Below are 18,530 nucleotides of genomic sequence, written 5' to 3'. Positions count from 1 at the left end.
ACTGGAGGACGCATTGGGGGCAAGGCACAGACCGAAAGACGCACTGAGGGCGAAGCACAGACTGGAGGACGCATTGGGGGCAAGGCACATACCGCAGGACGCATTTGGGGCAAGGCACAGACCGGAGGACGCATTTGAAGGGCAGGAAGGTGGATGATAAGCTCAGTTACTGAACTAACTCCGCACTCATACCCCAATCACACCAAACTAGTTCTCAATACGTTCGTGAAAATGTTGTCGAACGGGCTCCAACTATGTATGAACGAAGTCGACGTATTGACAGTCTTTTTACGAACTTCATGGACGGGCTCGGACGGGGAGGGTGCTCTAGAACTTTGAGTCTGCTCAAATTGTTTTCACGTCCATCCCGTTCTGCAATTGGTCGGATTGACAACGTACTTAACAGGAGAAAGACGCATTACGAACGGAATTGCCGTACTTCGAACCTACTAGGGACGTGTTACGACGTGGTGCAGTCCGACATAAATTGCAGTACGTGCGCACACCGACCGGGTCGACTTTTTTTGGAGGCATGATGTGTACGGAGCCCTGAACTTGAAAAAAGACTGGCTACAACGCGCTCGGTATCCATAGGAGTCGGGCCAAAACGGGCCAGGACGCGAATACACTCGCACTTGGGAAGAGATGAGGACGTACTGCCATCGAGTTGGTCGGGTAAAGAATCAGTTAGAACTGGCTTGGACGTATTGTGAACGAGGTAGAAAGAGGTTGAACTGGTTAAGAACGGGTTCAGAATGGCTGCGGACATGCTCGAACTGCTTCGAAACGTTGTCGGGGTGAGGTGAACGGGCACTTTTACACGATCTGAACTGGATACAAACGGACTGCAGACTGGCTAAGAACGAGATAAGAACGAGATAGACGTATTGAGGACTGCTTATGAACGAACTAGCATCGTATTTTACGCCAAACTACGCGTTCTACCGTGATCACAGCCCGTTCTAGTATTTTGTATAGAACGGGGTAGAACGGGATAGAACTACTTTGGTGTAATGGTAGCATTACCTTTCACGTAGGCGCATTTTCGTAATCCGGCATCCTTCTCAATTACCGTAGTTTGGACATATCTACATTAATGCCCACAAGAACTCGCACCACATGGCCAAACTGGGGAAATCAGATGTGTTTGAGTCCGGTCTATGGGGATTTTCATTAAGAAAGTAAAGAAAATGTTTCCAAAACTGAAATTACAATGCTTTGAAAACTGTTCTGTTGTAAACTTATGTCATATATGGCTGTAATGCGTTAAGTAAGTGGTACATTGTGTGGTGGGGCAGCACGTCTGGCTATGGCTGTAATGCGTTAGGTAAGTGGTACATTGTGTGGTGGGGCAGCACGTCTGGCTATGGCTGTAATGCGTTAAGTAAGTGGTACAGTGTGTGGTGGGGCAGCACGTCTGGCTATGGCTGTAATGCGTTAGGTAAGTGGTACATTGTGTGGTGATGCAGCACGTCTGGCTTTGGCTGTAATGCGTTAGGTAAGTGGTACATTGTGTGGTGGGGCAGCACGTCTGGCTATGGCTGTAATGCGTTAAGTAAGTGGTACATTGTGTGGTGGGGCAGCACGTCTGGCTATGGCTGTAAAGCGTTAGGTAAGTGGTACATTGTGTGGTGATGCAGCACGTCTGGCTATGGCTGTAAAGCGTTAGGTAAGTGGTACATTGTGTGGTGGGGCAGCACGTCTGGCTATGGCTGTAATGCGTTAGGTAAGTGGTACATTGTGTGGTGATGCAGCACGTCTGGCTATGGCTGTAATGCGTTAGGTAAGTGGTACATTGTGTGGTGGGGCAGCACGTCTGGCTATGGCTGTAATGCGTTAGGTAAGTGGTACATTGTGTGGTGGGGCAGCACGTCTGGCTATGGCTGTAATGCGTTAGGTAAGTGGTACATTGTGTGGTGATGCAGCACGTCTGGCTATGGCTGTAATGCGTTAGGTAAGTGGTACATTGTGTGGTGGGGCAGCACGTCTGGCTATGGCTGTAATGCGTTAAGTAAGTGGTACATTGTGTGGTGGGGCAGCACGTCTGGCTATGGCTGTAATGCGTTAAGTAAGTGGTACATTGTGTGGTGATGCAGCACGTCTGGCTATGGCTGTAATGCGTTAGGTAAGTGGTACATTGTGTGGTGGGGCAGCACGTCTGGCTATGGCTGTAATGCGTTAAGTAAGTGGTACATTGTGTGGTGATGCAGCACGTCTGGCTATGGCTGTAATGCGTTAGGTAAGTGGTACATTGTGTGGTGGGGCAGCACGTCTGGCTATGGCTGTAATGCGTTAAGTAAGTGGTACATTGTGTGGTGGGGCAGCACGTCTGGCTATGGCTGTAATGCGTTAAGTAAGTGGTACATTGTGTGGTGGGGCAGCACGTCTGGCTATGGCTGTAATGCGTTAGGTAAGTGGTACATTGTGTGGTGGGGCAGCACGTCAGGCTTTGGCTGTAATGCGTTATGTAAGTGGTACATTGTGTGGTGGGGCAGCACGTCAGGCTTTGGCTGTAATGCGTTAGGTAAGTGGTACATTGTGTGGTGATGCAGCACGTCTGGCTATGGCTGTAATGCGTTAGGTAAGTGGTACATTGTGTGGTGGGGCAGCACGTCAGGCTATGGCTGTAATGCGTTAAGTAAGTGGTACATTGTGTGGTGGGGCAGCACGTCTGGCTATGGCTGTAATGCGTTAAGTAAGTGGTACATTGTGTGGTGATGCAGCACGTCAGGCTTTGGCTGTAATGCGTTAGGTAAGTGGTACATTGTGTGGTTTGAGCAGCACGTCTGGCTATGGCTGTAATGCGTTAAGTAAGTGGTACATTGTGTGGTGGGGCAGCATGTCTGGCTATGGCTGTAATGCGTTAAGTAAGTGGTACATTGTGTGGTGATGCAGCACGTCAGGCTTTGGCTGTAATGCGTTAGGTAAGTGGTACATTGTGTGGTTTGAGCAGCACGTCTGGCTATGGCTGTAATGCGTTAAGTAAGTGGTACATTGTGTGGTGGGGCAGCACGTCTGGCTATGGCTGTAATGCGTTAAGTAAGTGGTACATTGTGTGGTGGGGCAGCACGTCAGGCTTTGGCTGTAATGCGTTAAGTAAGTGGTACATTGTGTGGTTTGGGCAGCACGTCTGGCTATGGCTGTAATGCGTTAAGTAAGTGGTACATTGTGTGGTGGGGCAGCACGTCTGGCTATGGCTGTAATGCGTTAGGTAAGTGGTACATTGTGTGGTGGGGCAGCACGTCTGGCTATGGCTGTAATGCGTTAGGTAAGTGGTACATTGTGTGGTTTGGGCAGCACGTCAGGCTATGGCTGTAATGCGTTAAGTAAGTGGTACATTGTGTGGTGATGCAGCACGTCTGGCTATGGCTGTAATGCGTTAGGTAAGTGGTACATTGTGTGGTGGGGCAGCACGTCAGGCTTTGGCTGTAATGCGTTAGGTAAGTGGTACATTGTGTGGTGGGGCAGCACGTCTGGCTATGGCTGTAATGCGTTAGGTAAGTGGTACATTGTGTGGTGGGGCAGCACGTCTGGCTATGGCTGTAATGCGTTAAGTAAGTGGTACATTGTGTGGTGGGGCAGCACGTCTGGCTATGGCTGTAATGCGTTAGGTAAGTGGTACATTGTGTGGTGGGGCAGCACGTCTGGCTATGGCTGTAATGCGTTAGGTAAGTGGTACATTGTGTGGTGGGGCAGCATGTCTGGCTATGGCTGTAATGCGTTAGGTAAGTGGTACATTGTGTGGTGATGCAGCATGTCTGGCTATGGCTGTAATGCGTTAGGTAAGTGGTACATTGTGTGGTGGGGCAGCACGTCTGGCTTTGGCTGTAATGCGTTAGGTAAGTGGTACATTGTGTGGTGGGGCAGCACGTCTGGCTATGGCTGTAATGCGTTAGGTAAGTGGTACATTGTGTGGTGGGGCAGCATGTCTGGCTATGGCTGTAATGCGTTAGGTAAGTGGTACATTGTGTGGTGATGCAGCATGTCTGGCTATGGCTGTAATGCGTTAGGTAAGTGGTACATTGTGTGGTGGGGCAGCACGTCTGGCTATGGCTGTAATGCGTTAGGTAAGTGGTACATTGTGTGGTGGGGCAGCACGTCTGGCTATGGCTGTAATGCGTTAGGTAAGTGGTACATTGTGTGGTGGGGCAGCATGTCTGGCTATGGCTGTAATGCGTTAGGTAAGTGGTACATTGTGTGGTGATGCAGCATGTCTGGCTATGGCTGTAATGCGTTAGGTAAGTGGTACATTGTGTGGTGGGGCAGCACGTCAGGCTTTGGCTGTAATGCGTTAGGTAAGTGGTACATTGTGTGGTGGGGCAGCACGTCTGGCTATGGCTGTAATGCGTTAAGTAAGTGGTACATTGTGTGGTGATGCAGCACGTCTGGCTATGGCTGTAATGCGTTAAGTAAGTGGTACATTGTGTGGTGGGGCAGCACGTCAGGCTTTGGCTGTAATGCGTTAGGTAAGTGGTACATTGTGTGGTGGGGCAGCACGTCTGGCCATGGCTGTAATGCGTTAAGTAAGTGGTACATTGTGTGGTGGGGCAGCACGTCTGGCTATGGCTGTAATGCGTTAGGTAAGTGGTACATTGTGTGGTGGGGCAGCACGTCTGGCTATGGCTGACCGCTTCTCTAACAACGCTGCTGGACACCCCGGCAACAGTAACACCTGTACCTATATTGTCTTTCCACATTACTCATGTTTACTACTATCTGTGTGTACAGCTGAACTCGGGCTGGTATATAAAGTTGTAAAATTCCAAATAAATACACACTAGCATTTCGTTGTGTTGTGTGGATACTAAACTGAATGAAACATGGATCTGAAACACGGGAGTAAGGTGACTTTTTTAATTGTCTATTTATTCAAAACGAAATTCTATCGGGTGGCGGGGATTGGGTTCTTCAGAATGACCTTGACATAACACCAGTCCCATGCTAGAATTTTGTATGGAGACTAGCGTTTTGTGGCCAGTGTGTACATGCGGCATGCAACTGGCTAGCGCATATCAATGTGCTCTGATCCATAAAACAAATATAGATTACTCATTTCAAATTTCGGTATGAGTTATTTTATTTTAAAATCAATGGTTGGTTGTTTGGGTTTGTCAAGTCTCACAGTAGATTTTAAACATGTTATTACAAGCATAAAATGGATTTGGCACAGGTGTCACACTTTCGGGGCCTTCTGATGTATACTTTTCATTGCATTATGGTACATAATATATATGCAGACTATAGACACATGATGTATTGAAGCTAGGACATTTATAGAAGTATTTTATGAAGCGTTGTTATGTCAACAGTTGATGCAGTGATAACAAATAATGGACCTGTTTATTTCCAGTAATGTGCAGGAGCTTGAGAATAAGTAAACTGTGGTATAAACGGTAAAATATTATTGATTTGCGTAATCAGTTTTACCCCAACATTAATACAGAATAAATATAACTAAGGCTTTTGGCACTGTTTGTATTACTGTTGTTTACAAGCAATAGGTAAATGGGTAAGACAAGATAACATATAGAAGTAGTGATAAGAAATTCTTCTTCTTCTTCTTCTTCTTCTTCTTATTATTATTATATATTTTCGCTTCAAAATGATGACCTGATTTAAATATTGAATGGTTTTGTTCTTTAGACAGATTTTGGACACCGCTTATTGTTGCCTAACTGGGCTGAGCCTATATTAAAAATAGTGAGTGATAGAGTGAGTATGGTTTTACGCCGCTTTTAAAATAGCAATATTCCAGCAATATCACGGCGGGGGACACCAGAAATGGGCTTCACACATTGTACCCATGTCGGGAATCGAACCCGGGTCTTCGGCGTGACGAGCGAACGCTTTAACCACTAGGCTACCCGACCGCCCCTATATTAATAATAACCAATGGTAGTCTAAATAGAGTATAATTCTTACCTTCAAGGAAATAGTGAAAAGAATGTTCACATGGTGAACCGCAAGAGCAAGACATGAGACAACCCTTAACCAATCATCATTCCGATTACCACCTCAATGGCTAAGTCTTATGAGACAGTAACTGCACGTTGAGAGCCAAATGTAATATTTTCAACACCTTCACTTTATGAATTCGATTATGTCAATGGATGTGAAAATAACTCACTTTGAAACGTAATTCTGGCAAAAGGAACATTTATACAGGGGCGGTTCCAGGATTTAAATAAAATAGACGGGGATGGGGGCGTGGGAGACTCCATCAGCCATTTGTAACGTCAATGTGTGAACGGTGTGTGTGTAAAGGGGGGCGGTGTTGGGAGGTTCCACACTAAAGCCTACACAAAAAATCACAAACATTAAATGTAAACCATTATTAATAAGTTTACTTTAACAACCAAATTAAAAGGGGCCGAAACTTTAACCTATTGATGCAGTATTGTCAATGATTAGAACTATTTTCTTTCATTTGTGTACACAATAATCTATTTAAGTTTCATAAGAATTTTCTTAGTCAGCAAAGACTAGTGGTTGAGGTTAACGAACTATCAAAACGCTAGAATACTCCGAGCATACATAGCTCGACACACTGGCCAGCCAGCTAGCCAATCTAGGTCATCAACATATTTATAATGCCGACTAACCCACGTGAAATTCCCTTTTATGTTTATATATGGGGTATCCTTAAGAAACCATCACCACACAATACCGTCAACATAAATACTACCATGTACGAAATGCTATACAAAAAAAAGAAAAGGACTCTTTTGTACTTCATAAGTCAATTATTAATGGCATATGATAGGCATGTGAAAAGGTTCTACGGTTTAATTTAATTGTAAAATATTCACTTGACGCCCCAAACTAACGGCATTACATTTCGCCACTCCTTGTGTACGAGGTATGGTAAGGGCCTTTTAGTCCACTGGAAATGTCAGAATAATAATTGGTGGAAAACTTGAAAATGAAATACTGGCATGCAAGTTATCAGATGACCATGTGTTTATACAGCTGACAAGTAGCCTTTTTAGAAAAAAGAATGCTGCCAATTGCAAGTTTTGGACTGCTGGTATGATCAAATACAAAGTAGCTAAAATGAGTGAAAAAGACGGATTTAATAAAAAAAATAACAGAAAATCTAACTATGCGCATGTATGTTTGTTCTGTTTTTATCTAAACTTCTTAGAAAATCAATTTTCAAATGTTAGAACTTAAATCCTCTAAAATGAGTTTATAATACGTATCATCTTCTCTTCTTCATGTCGTGGTCACTTTGTTATAAGTCATGCAAAGGTTGAAATATAATATTCATAGACACATCTGATAACTTTCATTACGAATTTTGAATTTTTCCTCATTTCTTTTATTCTACATATCCCGTGGGCCAAACAGGGAGTGTTACACAACCAGACGGAGCACCAAATTGTGCCAATTCTGGAAATGTTTCCATATACTCGTGCAAACTGCCACAACCGGCAGTTATATTCAAAATATAAACACATATGTTGCCAATATCTCCATGTTTTAAATATTCATCTGTTAAAATTCAACATTTCTCCGTTTTTCCAAAAGTCAATACAGCGGCTGCTCTTATAAGGCTTTGGAACAGCACATGTTCTCCTCCCCTACACACGATGTCTTCGACTCCCTTAGTGGCGGCTCACACAACTTGGCTTTACAATGTCAATATAGTAGTATCTTCCTAGAACTAGTCTATTTACACAATTATTATATTAATACATTTTAATTTTAATTGACAATATAATATAAGCGGTATTTATTCATTGTATTTTCGCATTTTCTCTACAAAAATCTAACAGTGTACTAAACATCCTATGCTGACTTGAAGACCCCCTTTGGCCTGGCCCTGTAGGGGACACCTGCCTCAACCTCACACTGATGACACTGAAAAAAAGTTGCCAAAACAAAGTAATATTCAATTAAAAGTATTTGTGCATTATTTCGGTCGCGCAACGCCAACGTATGTCAACAGCTAGAGTACACGCTATCGGTGTATGCACAAAGGTGGATGTCGTTTTCACCGTGCTGGTCCGGACAGAACTGTTTTCAGACGAAATCACCCGGATCCCAAACTGTCCGGAGATAACGATTCGATGTGAACTAAGTGACGTCATTTGTACTTATACATGTGTCTTACATTAGTCGCCAGGAAAGTGATGTGTCCTGATCAACAGGGCTCGATCTAATGAGGACCAAACGTATATACAATACATTGCCTGATAAATAAATCATATAATATAAGATTAAGAACGAATTGTAAGCTGACAAAAGAACATATTCGCTTAAAGGAGTACTTGGGGTATTCGTTCGTTAAAAGCAAATCAGTTTTTTCTTTGCAGTGTATATGAATAAAAGCAGGAATTAGAACAACTGCTTTCAGTAACAGCTTGGTCCCAGATGAAAGTTAATGTTCTGGATATTACAGTATGAATTTTATCCACAACGATGGCTGTGTGTACAGGACATTAAACCAATGTGGGTCAGGTTTATTTCAGGGAAAGGTTGTGATGCGGCCTGTTTTGCACTGCCAGCAGTGATGACCCACTTGTTAGCATAGAGCTATAACACAGCACTGGTCCCAATCATTATCTAATGTTTAAACATGGTATTTGACAATGGACGGTAGGGTTTCAGTTTATCGTGGTTTAACTTCTTTGCCTTGCTTCGTTTTGCTCTGTGAATATTTCTGAATATACTTGTGCTGAGGCGCGCCTGCTGATGATAGCAATGAGACAGTCGTGCAACATCAGTGTCCAGCGTGGGTCATTACATCACCACTCTGCACATCATGTCCGGGGTTTAATCATCTTTCTGTGACGTATCGCGGCTATTTCAAAGAAGGATAGCTGGTTATGGGTTGCCTAATAATAACCATCATCGCATTTTACAAAAATAATATATTTGTTTACAAGATCCGTCAGCCCTTGTGTTATTTGTCCGGCGAGTGAGGAGCAGAAGCGTCATATGTCTGAATATAACAGCAGAATAATGGTAGCAAATGCTGAACTGTAAACACGCGTGCCTATTTGTTAATATTTGGACAGGTTAACCATACACGCCTGTCAATGAATTGCCTAATACATAGTCTGGGTAATCTATAATCACACTACAATACTTCTCACACAATTGATGCTTAACTCACTGGGATGTTGGTGTCTAAGACTGCCCACAAGCTACACACCAGCAAGGCGGAGCATGCCCTGTACATTCTCATAGGTATTAGGAATAAGCATTATTTCCAACTAACCAAACATGGCGGCAGTTCACTGTTGCTCATCGCCAAGAATGTATGGGTGTTAAAGCTTGTAATAACCAGTAAAGGGAAGGACCCTTCACATGTAAACACATAGTCTCCACATTGACTATGCTACAACAGAGAGATTATATAAAAATGTATACATGTGGTCTCCTTGGTTTCGAATATTGAGACATGTGGTCCGATAAATTCCAAGTCCAATGTTTGGTCATATGTACGACGACTTACAACTGACGCTCTGTTAGTGTTATGCCGTTATTATTTGTATTTCGTCCACTCTTAAACGTCTTTCCTTCAACAACGATATTATTTCTTCCAGCACTTTCATTGTTTTGTTCTTCCATTGCCACGGGCACGTCTTTTCATTCAAATGTACATGAATAAAGAGATTAATAGTCTCGGGGACCCACCATTTGTATATTTGTACGACCGGAGGTCAAATTCTTTTTTTTTCATTTCCATTCATTAAAACTTCGAAAATTACTATCATAAAGGATGAGAACGAGCAGGACGGGATTCCGAAGTACAAACGATTATTATTGTGTGTGGTCTAATGACTCGCTTTTAATTAGTTCCTTGCTTCTCTGTCGGTGGGAATATATTTGTACGCACTGATATGTTTAAGAAAGAAATATAAAAAAACTTTTAAAGCTATACCTGTTATCGAAGGATATGAAATATGCCCAAACTTTAACTTATATTTCACGTAACGATATTGTAGTGGTAGTCGTTTTCTGTGTAGGCATTACATACATAGACGAATAAACACTGACGTGTATTGGCGTACCATCTCTGACGTGTACTGGCATACCATCTCTGACGTGTACTGCCATACCATCTCTGACGTGTACTGGCGTACCATCTCTGACGTTTACTGGCGTACCATCTCTGAGGTGTACTGGCGTACCATCTCTGACGTGTACTGGCGTACCATCTCTGACGTGTACTGGCGTACCATCTCTGAGGTGTACTGGCGTACCATCTCTGACGTGTACTGGCGTACCATCTCTGACGTGTACTGGCGTACCATCTCTGACGTGTACTGGCGTACCATCTCTGAGGTGTACTGGCGTACCATCTCTGACGTGTACTGGCGTACCATCTCTGACGTGTACTGGCGTACCATCTCTGAGGTGTACTGGCGTACCATCTCTGACGTGTACTGGCGTACCATCTCTGACGTGTACTGGCGTACCATCTCTGAGGTGTACTGGCGTACCATCTCTGACGTGTACTGGCGTACCATCTCTGACGTGTACTGGCATACCATCTCTGACGTGTACTGGCATACCATCTGACGACACACACAATAATCGCTTCATGCCATGTAAAAATAGGCAGGTCTAACATATAAACTATTTATCAAAGTGTTACCCAACTCTCCTCACCCCACCCACCCCAACCCAGTATTTCGTTTTGAACAATTCAACTTTCAAAGTGAATAGTTCCTTGAAGCTGAAATGGTCTACAGATAATACCCTCGAATTGGTTTGGAGCTGAAGAAATACGATCATCGGTGTATTAAGAAAATGGAACTTTCATGATGAAATCATGTCACGTGAATTTAAGCCCAGTTAAGCTTATAACCAGAAATAAAAGGTCATGTGTGAGATTGCCCTACATTACCAAGTCGGATCTCACTATAAGCGGATGCATTGAATGGCTGTACATTCCAAACACGCCTGTCTCTTCAAATGACACAGTGAAGATTGTCGTTTGTACAGCATTAACCACGACCAGGCCTTGATCAATGCTCTGATGAGCCAATCGGCCTGTTTATCACTAATAGTATTGACACAGGCTCTCAAAATCAATTTAAGGTAGAAATGCGATACCGACACTCGCCGCTAAGAAGGCAGGTGGTTTGAATTTCACAAAGTCCGCCATTTTGAATCGAACCGTGACCCATGAGTTCACTTGCGCCATTCACGCACGTGCATTACACGCGCGCTGTCCGACTGAAATTCATTGGTCAATATGCTGTGTCCGTCTTAAGTGGTCGCTGATAAAATGTGGACCCTGTTTAACCTCGTTGAGAATAAGATGGTGAAAAGAAGACGTTAGAACGCTAATTTGTGTCATTTCCCTCTGTTTTTGTAATCCCTATTCACGCGCTGAGGATAGAAGTTGATATCTCGGACACAAGATTCGAAAAGGTTTTTCAATAATTCCGGCATTTGAGTGTCCACTAGAGCTGAAATCTAATGCCGGATTCAGAATTCATAATATGTTCAGGCTCCTTATCTTAAGTGTCATCGGGTGAATTTATCAATCTTCTATCTCATAGATAAACACATTTCAATATTAGAGTTCTACTCTTCTTTGGATGTTTTTTTAACTATTGCTATGTACATGTTCCGTTAGTACAAACTTCAAATTCAAATGTCTGTCGTTGTAAGTAATGCTATTTTCAAAGTGAATTAAGAAACACAAGAACAGGTAATCTACTTACCACTTATTTTCATAAAGCCCCTAAAATCGTGTGGAGAATATTGATTTAATGTGAAACAGTGTGGATAGAAGGTTTAATTTCCAAATACTAGCAGAATTAACATTTTGGAAATTGTAAGAGATCGACAATGTACTATCCCGGGGAAGGGTTTGGATGGGGCGGGTATTGAAAGGTCACGGATGTAATAACACGGAAGGTAAGATCTCCATCCCAAATCACATTTACCCTGTGATGGGGTAGATAACCTTTACCCATATATGCCCACAAAAGCAAACAATGGTTTGGATAAAGTTATATATGCCCGATTCATAACACTTATTACAGGCAGCAGATAATAGGAAGGTAAGTTGGACGTCTAAAGTAAAACTCTTGTTGACAATGTACCAGGGGAAGGCAGAAATTGTCACTGTAATAAACATAACCTAGCTGGCGAAGACCACGATTAACATGTCCTTTGTTCAGAACTTATGCATTCACAAGAAGTATTTTACAAGACCTTGTCTTATAATACTCGATATTTTATTAATGACTGAAAGCTTATTACAACAGAGAAAAGTGGCACAATTTGCAAAAGAAATCCTTAAACACATTAATTAAATGTATGAGTGTGTTGCTGCTAACCTTAGACCTAGCACATGTCTGTCTCATGCCTGGTGTCACATCACATTTTGTTGTTGTTATTTGGAGTTGGCAATGGCTACGTATGGGAAGAACAGTATCCTGGTAGTCTACACGCACCTTCAGTAGAATGTGACACGTCTTAAATATTCTTATGAACAGATTTGGCAATATCAACCTTAAAATGGCACAAAAACACCTTCTTATTCAATGTTCAAGTCCACTTGTGGTAGTGAGGAATATGTCAGTGAGTGAGTGAGTTTATTTCAGTAAAGAGGCCATCGGCCCATTATACAATATGGTTTACAACAATAGCAGGCGCCAGATAATATAAGTGATATACATAGTGAAACAATTGAGTTATTGCATACATTTGAAAAACTGTTGTTTCTTAAAAGCAAGAAAAATATATTTAGCTAATTTATTAATAACATCTTCATTTTGGCAAGACATAAGAGTGCAAAACTATCAAATGAAGGTTGTGAATGGTAATACTTAGGTATAAGACTATTTCTTAGATCTGAGTAAAATTGACATTCAATGCAAAAATGATACTCAGTTTCAATTACACGGACTACACAAAATGGACATAAGCGTTCATCTCTAGAAAGACCATTTTTTCTACCTTCTTCAAGCATTAGGTTATGGCTAGAACAACGGAAAGAACTAAGAGCAAATTGATATACTCTAACAGGTATTGATGTTAAATATCTTTCTAATACAATGCATGGTTTAATTTGTGAATACATTGTAAGTTTGGAAAATGTTTTTAATCTACTTAACCAAGTTTGCTGATCTATATCTATACATCTTTGCTTAAAACAAACAATAAACTTATTTACATTTGGAACATCTTGATTACACCAGACAGAACCAAAACCATATGATGATAATAATTGTTTTACATGAAAAGCCCAACATTCAATACCTTTATCAACCAAGGACACTTGATAATCATAGACATGTTTCATGATGTTGATTATCAGTTTGAAATATCAATCTAGTCCAATAATTAAAAGTTTTCATATATTGGTTTACTTTAAGTGAATAACGACCTATCTCCCCCCTTGCAACAATATCAGGTGTACTCCGTCTTAAATGTAAATTATCATGGAATGTATTAATATCTGGTGAAGGATGAAACCCCCAGACTTTACTGCCATACAACAAGATTGGTAGAAGCTTGAATCAAACAGATGAGTCAAAACATGTAAAGGTAACTTGTGAAAGTCATTTATATTTGTTTTTAGTGACTGCAAAACTTTATTGACCTGGAGTGTTAGAGTTTTCTGTGTATTAAACCATGAACCAGAATATGTTAGTGGTTTGGCAATTACGAAATTCTGCGTGACTCTCGTCCAATTTATTGTTCCTTTCTCTCAGGAAGACATCTCCACATAAAGCGAAGCCAAATATTATTAATTCAATATATTATTTGTTCCAAAGACATATGAATATCACATTATCTACAGCGTGCACCGTTATTGATTGTACAATTTCACCAATCCATAATATGGTGCAGAGATTTGGGTACCAGATATTTTTAATCTATTTAAAAAAAGTACAAACTACATATTTTAAAAACTCTTTTCAGATGGAAAATTTGCTTCAAAGCAGTACTTTCAGAAGTTGCCGTTGCGATAAGTTTGTATATAGTAAAATTAGAGTTCTGAATTACTTGAAAACCTTACTGAGGATGGATTGTAACTGCTATCCACCCCAGTGTTTTATGTTACTAAAACAATGGATGAAGATGGTGAAGCCAATTGGGTATCCAAGTTAAGGTATTTGTTATTTAGTTCTAGATATTCTTGTGCATGGTTAACAACAGATTGGAGATGAACGTATGTTTGTAAATAAAATAAATCAACGTTTGAAGGACATTTTGTTTATCATGAACGGCACGAATCTATTTCGTCTTCAAAATACGTGACGCATCACTCGGTATTAAGTCTTCACTGCAGCCAGAATTCTATATAACAAATATCTTTGACAAATTTTTAATAAGATGTTGTTGTAAATTTGGAATATCACTTCAAGATTTCAAGGTTAACCTTTCTCGAAAACACTAGCTATAGTGCGCAAGAAAAATAAATGTATGTATGTTCTTTTTGCGATGATATCATGTATCCTTTAAATGCAACAAATATGCTAACTTAAGCTAGGCGTAAATCCCCTTGTTATCAAATGTACATTGCAACAAGTATACTTTAGTACGCTTGTTAAATTCTACAAATGTCAGTGTTCTTTACGGCAAAATCACGTGACAAATATATTGATGAAATGTAATTGTATTATGGGCCGCATAACCAGAAATACTGACCTACAACATCAGAAGCCAAGGATTATGTAAGACCCGTAATATTGGTTCACATGGAAGACGAGTAGTTATGTAAAATATAAAATAGTATGTAAATCCTACTTAATGTCTAACCTCATGTCGACCAGAGACCATAACCTAATCCCAAACACATCAGTGTACATCTATCAGCCTATGTATTTGCGTTGTCCCGTAATATAAGATAGCGTGTAATAACTGATACTATCTATTGCTGTAAACATAAATCACACGTCAAACCATGCATAACACGAACCACTGACCTACCCACATAGCGTATCTGCCCTTGTGTGATCAATTCTAACTTTCTAAACACGTTCTTGTTGAAGTGTCCCCGCTTAAACTGCCGTGACTTGTGGGGTTTATTTTGTTTGAATTCCTGTCACGCGTCATGTTTGCATATTACTCTGTAAGTACATCGAAAAAACGAAGGATTGTTTCAGCATTATTCCTGGCGTTGATCTGGTCAGATCCGGTAACCTTTTCTGCGTGTTGAGATGGTTGATGTGCACCGGGTCACACGCGTTACACTTATCTGTGGAGTACAGTACTCGCCGCGACTGTTTCGAAATTTATACCCAATCAAGTAATCATTAAAATGTTTCGGAATGCTTTGAAATACTTCACAGTGCCCACACAACGGTGCGTCGCATTGTCCACACCAGACATTAATGATTTCTTACACAGGTAGAGCCTGCTGTTTTCTTTTACAAAAAAACTCTGCACAAAACGTACAGGTGTAGCCAATGCATTGAGATAGAGAACGATGTGCTCACGAAACGCTCACATACCCAAACCACTGACTCACTGGATGCGTATCTGGACTTAGTAGCACATTACAAGCCAGAACTACTCACGCCGTTTCACATTTCAAATCATTCGAATATGTTTAAGAAAGGCAAGCGAACATATATTTCCGTGTGTTGTTTTGAAATAGAAGTACCATACACCTTTGTATCCAGGAGACGGTACGATGTTCCTCTGGGTTTCTCCCGGAGAAGACCTGCGATGGTCTCCAATTATTATATGTAATTGCCTGGCATTTCCAACCCCAAAAGTGCCTTATTAAATCAACTAGTAAACGTTGTCAAATTTCTGATTGCATATTTACCCTGTTCGTTGAAACAATTTGCTTACACACTTCTTCTGAATGACATGGCGCATGTCTTGTGAACTTGTACTGGTAGAATGGTGTTCGTGAGCTGGCGTAGAGTCGGGACTAGTTACCCCGCCAACTACAGCCGGTGGATTTAAAGCCAAATGTAAGTTGTCAGGACTGCGAAGTCAGAATATACTATTGAAAAGTTCATTTGGATTTAAGGAAAACATAATCCTTCTTGGTGTTTCAAATAAAGCAGTTTTATTTTTGTAGAACAATGTATTGCACAAACAACAAATCACAACAATACAGTAAAGAAAGTCATACCTTGTTATACACAAGAGTTGATATGCAGATTTACTTTGATGGCGTACATGTTGACAGCCTCACATAGTTGCACGGGTTGCCTGCCACTGATGGTGGACACCGCCACCTACACGTTCATCACATGGTTCATTACACCACACCTGTGTAACGTTTCTCAACTAGCACTTCTGGATGCAGCCCATATAAGGACACGCGTTACCCTGTTTCAACCTTCAATATCACATTAGTCCAGTCAATTTTGTCTCTCCTTCTTCATCCGTTTTTTCGAGATAGGTTTGTCGTCAGCTTCTGGAGCTTTCCTCTTGGTGCCCATTTCCCCTTGGTCGTCAAGCATCGTCTGTAGGTGTTTGATGTACTGTATGGCGGCCCGCAGAGTCTCCACCTTGCTTATCCTCCGCTCCTTGTTGTCTAGAGGCAGGTGCTCCTTCAGCCGCTCGTACCCGTCGTTCACACACCGCACTCTCTCCCTCTCCCGCTCGTTCCGTTTCCGGATAAATGAAGGTTCGAGCCCGGAGTCCAGTGTAAACTGTGTCGGGACTGGGATCATACACACTGGGGAAAATGGGTTGCTTTTAATGGCATCGTATCTAATACCATCGATATGAAGTCCGCTGTTGCGTATCAGACCACGACGACAGAATGAGTAGGCTATGTCCTCAGCTTCTGTAGGTATGCCCAAGTCCTCGCAGGTCGGAGAGGTCATCTTGATAGGGTTCAGGTCAATGTAGTTGTTCAACGTGTATCTCTGCATTATTTTTCTTCTGGGAAATGTCTGAAATATAAACATTTTCATTTTATAAAATGAAGTGAGTGAATGAGTGAGTTAAGATTAATAGTTACATGGGCAATATTTCAGCCATATCGTGACTAAATCAAGTTGTACAGTAATAATACATAAATATAGACTATAAAATCTATGGACAAAGGACAGTAAAAGCACAAAATTATCACAGGTATAGATTAAAACCATGTAACCATAAAAATGTGACTATTCATAACGATACATCGTAAAGATGGGCTATAAGCAACCAAAGGTAGGCCACCATACTAGGGACCATGGGAGCTTGCAGTACATCTGCTCCCTGCATGGTACCCTAGCAGCATTTACACCATCCCTCTGGCTACTGATGATTTTTACTAAGTTTAAGCAAAAACATATAAAACAAACAAGTATATTACGATTAAAATCAAGGAAAATAAAAAAAGACTGAGAATGAAACGGGACTGTACCCTCTCAGGGATATAATGAAATGAATTGTTGCTTTATGTATATTTATATATAGAACAAGGGAGATTGTTCTATGGATACACAACTTCTTTATTACAATGAATGCGACCTTTCGGTGTAGATACTAACAACGTTATCAATGAACTGAAAAAATGGTGCCACTTGAAGAAGTTATGTATATATTTGGTTTCCCTGTGCCACACATATGGTGCTATGGGTGTATTCTAATAGGAATATCGGTGCGGACATCGCGCTTACACTACATACATAGGACTACCTCATCATATATTCTTATCACTGTTATATATTTCAAAAGGATCGGCTATGGTCCACAAAATATGTTTTCCTGCGTATTAAAGGACACATATATATTGCAGTTTGTTTCATGTACATGTTGACATGCCTCGAAGTTTTAACTAATTTTCTTCAAATGACTGTAAATGCATTCAAGATCTTTAGGCAAATGTATAAGCTAATAACTGCATTATTTAGAGAATTAGTATTTATGGAATAGTATGCCCTGACAGCCGAATATTTAGGATCAATAAATTCTCTCATGACTGTATAGTATTGCCCAGTTTGCTTCCGTGTAAAACACATAATTACAGTTGATTTAACACAACCATATTTTCCATTATTCTATTGGCTGGAATTAATCAAATCTTCATAAATCCTTCCGAACAAAATTAGAGCCTACAATTAGTTCGTGAAAACGAAAAAATCGAACAAACACACGAAACAGCCCGTGCTTATCTACAAAATACAATTACATAATTGGATTCTAATAAATTTGCCTAATGCTTAATTCGACTGTTAGGAAGTACAAACATATAAAACGATGAAACGTAGACTTACCTTTGTTAATTGTGTTAACACGTTCCTTCCAGGTATCACGCTCAAACCGCTCCCCGATTATTTGTTATGTTGGTGCTAATTTCTTTCAAGGTTAACCATCAATTTATATGCCCCGACGTGAAATCCACAGCTCCGCCCTCCCTAATTGTCGTACCTGATACGCCGGGCTCGAGGCCTCTGATTGGTCAGCCCACTGTTCCGATCTACTGGTTTCGTAGCAGCGATCGGTAAGCCTCGGCACTCGCCTACGGGAAAGGGGATTATTAGAGAGATTAGTACTTTTAGTGTCAATGAGTGTTAAATGAAAGACGCCTGGGATTAAAGATTAATTTTTAAGACCCATGTTTAAAACGGAAAGCAAATGGCACACTTACCAAT

General features: G+C 41.1%; 1 protein-coding gene across 1 annotated transcript; it reads right to left on the bottom strand.

Moving 5' to 3' along the window:
- Positions 1 to 15,980: 15,980 nt before the first annotated feature.
- On the bottom strand, positions 15,981 to 18,258 carry LOC124126774. The gene is made up of 2 exons (XM_046490295.2): positions 18,153 to 18,258; positions 15,981 to 16,841 (listed from the first exon to the last, which is right to left on the bottom strand). The coding sequence occupies exon 2, from the start codon at positions 16,818 to 16,820 to the stop codon at positions 16,302 to 16,304; it is 519 nt and encodes a 172-aa protein (XP_046346251.1). The 5' UTR covers positions 16,821 to 16,841; positions 18,153 to 18,258; the 3' UTR covers positions 15,981 to 16,301.
- Positions 18,259 to 18,530: the final 272 nt, after the last annotated feature.

Source organism: Haliotis rufescens, unplaced genomic scaffold (genome assembly GCF_023055435.1).
Source record: "Haliotis rufescens isolate VD_foot unplaced genomic scaffold, xgHalRufe1.0.p SCAF_5, whole genome shotgun sequence".
Classification (NCBI taxonomy): domain Eukaryota; kingdom Metazoa; phylum Mollusca; class Gastropoda; order Lepetellida; family Haliotidae; genus Haliotis; species Haliotis rufescens.
This window is presented reverse-complemented; position numbering and strand designations above follow the sequence as displayed.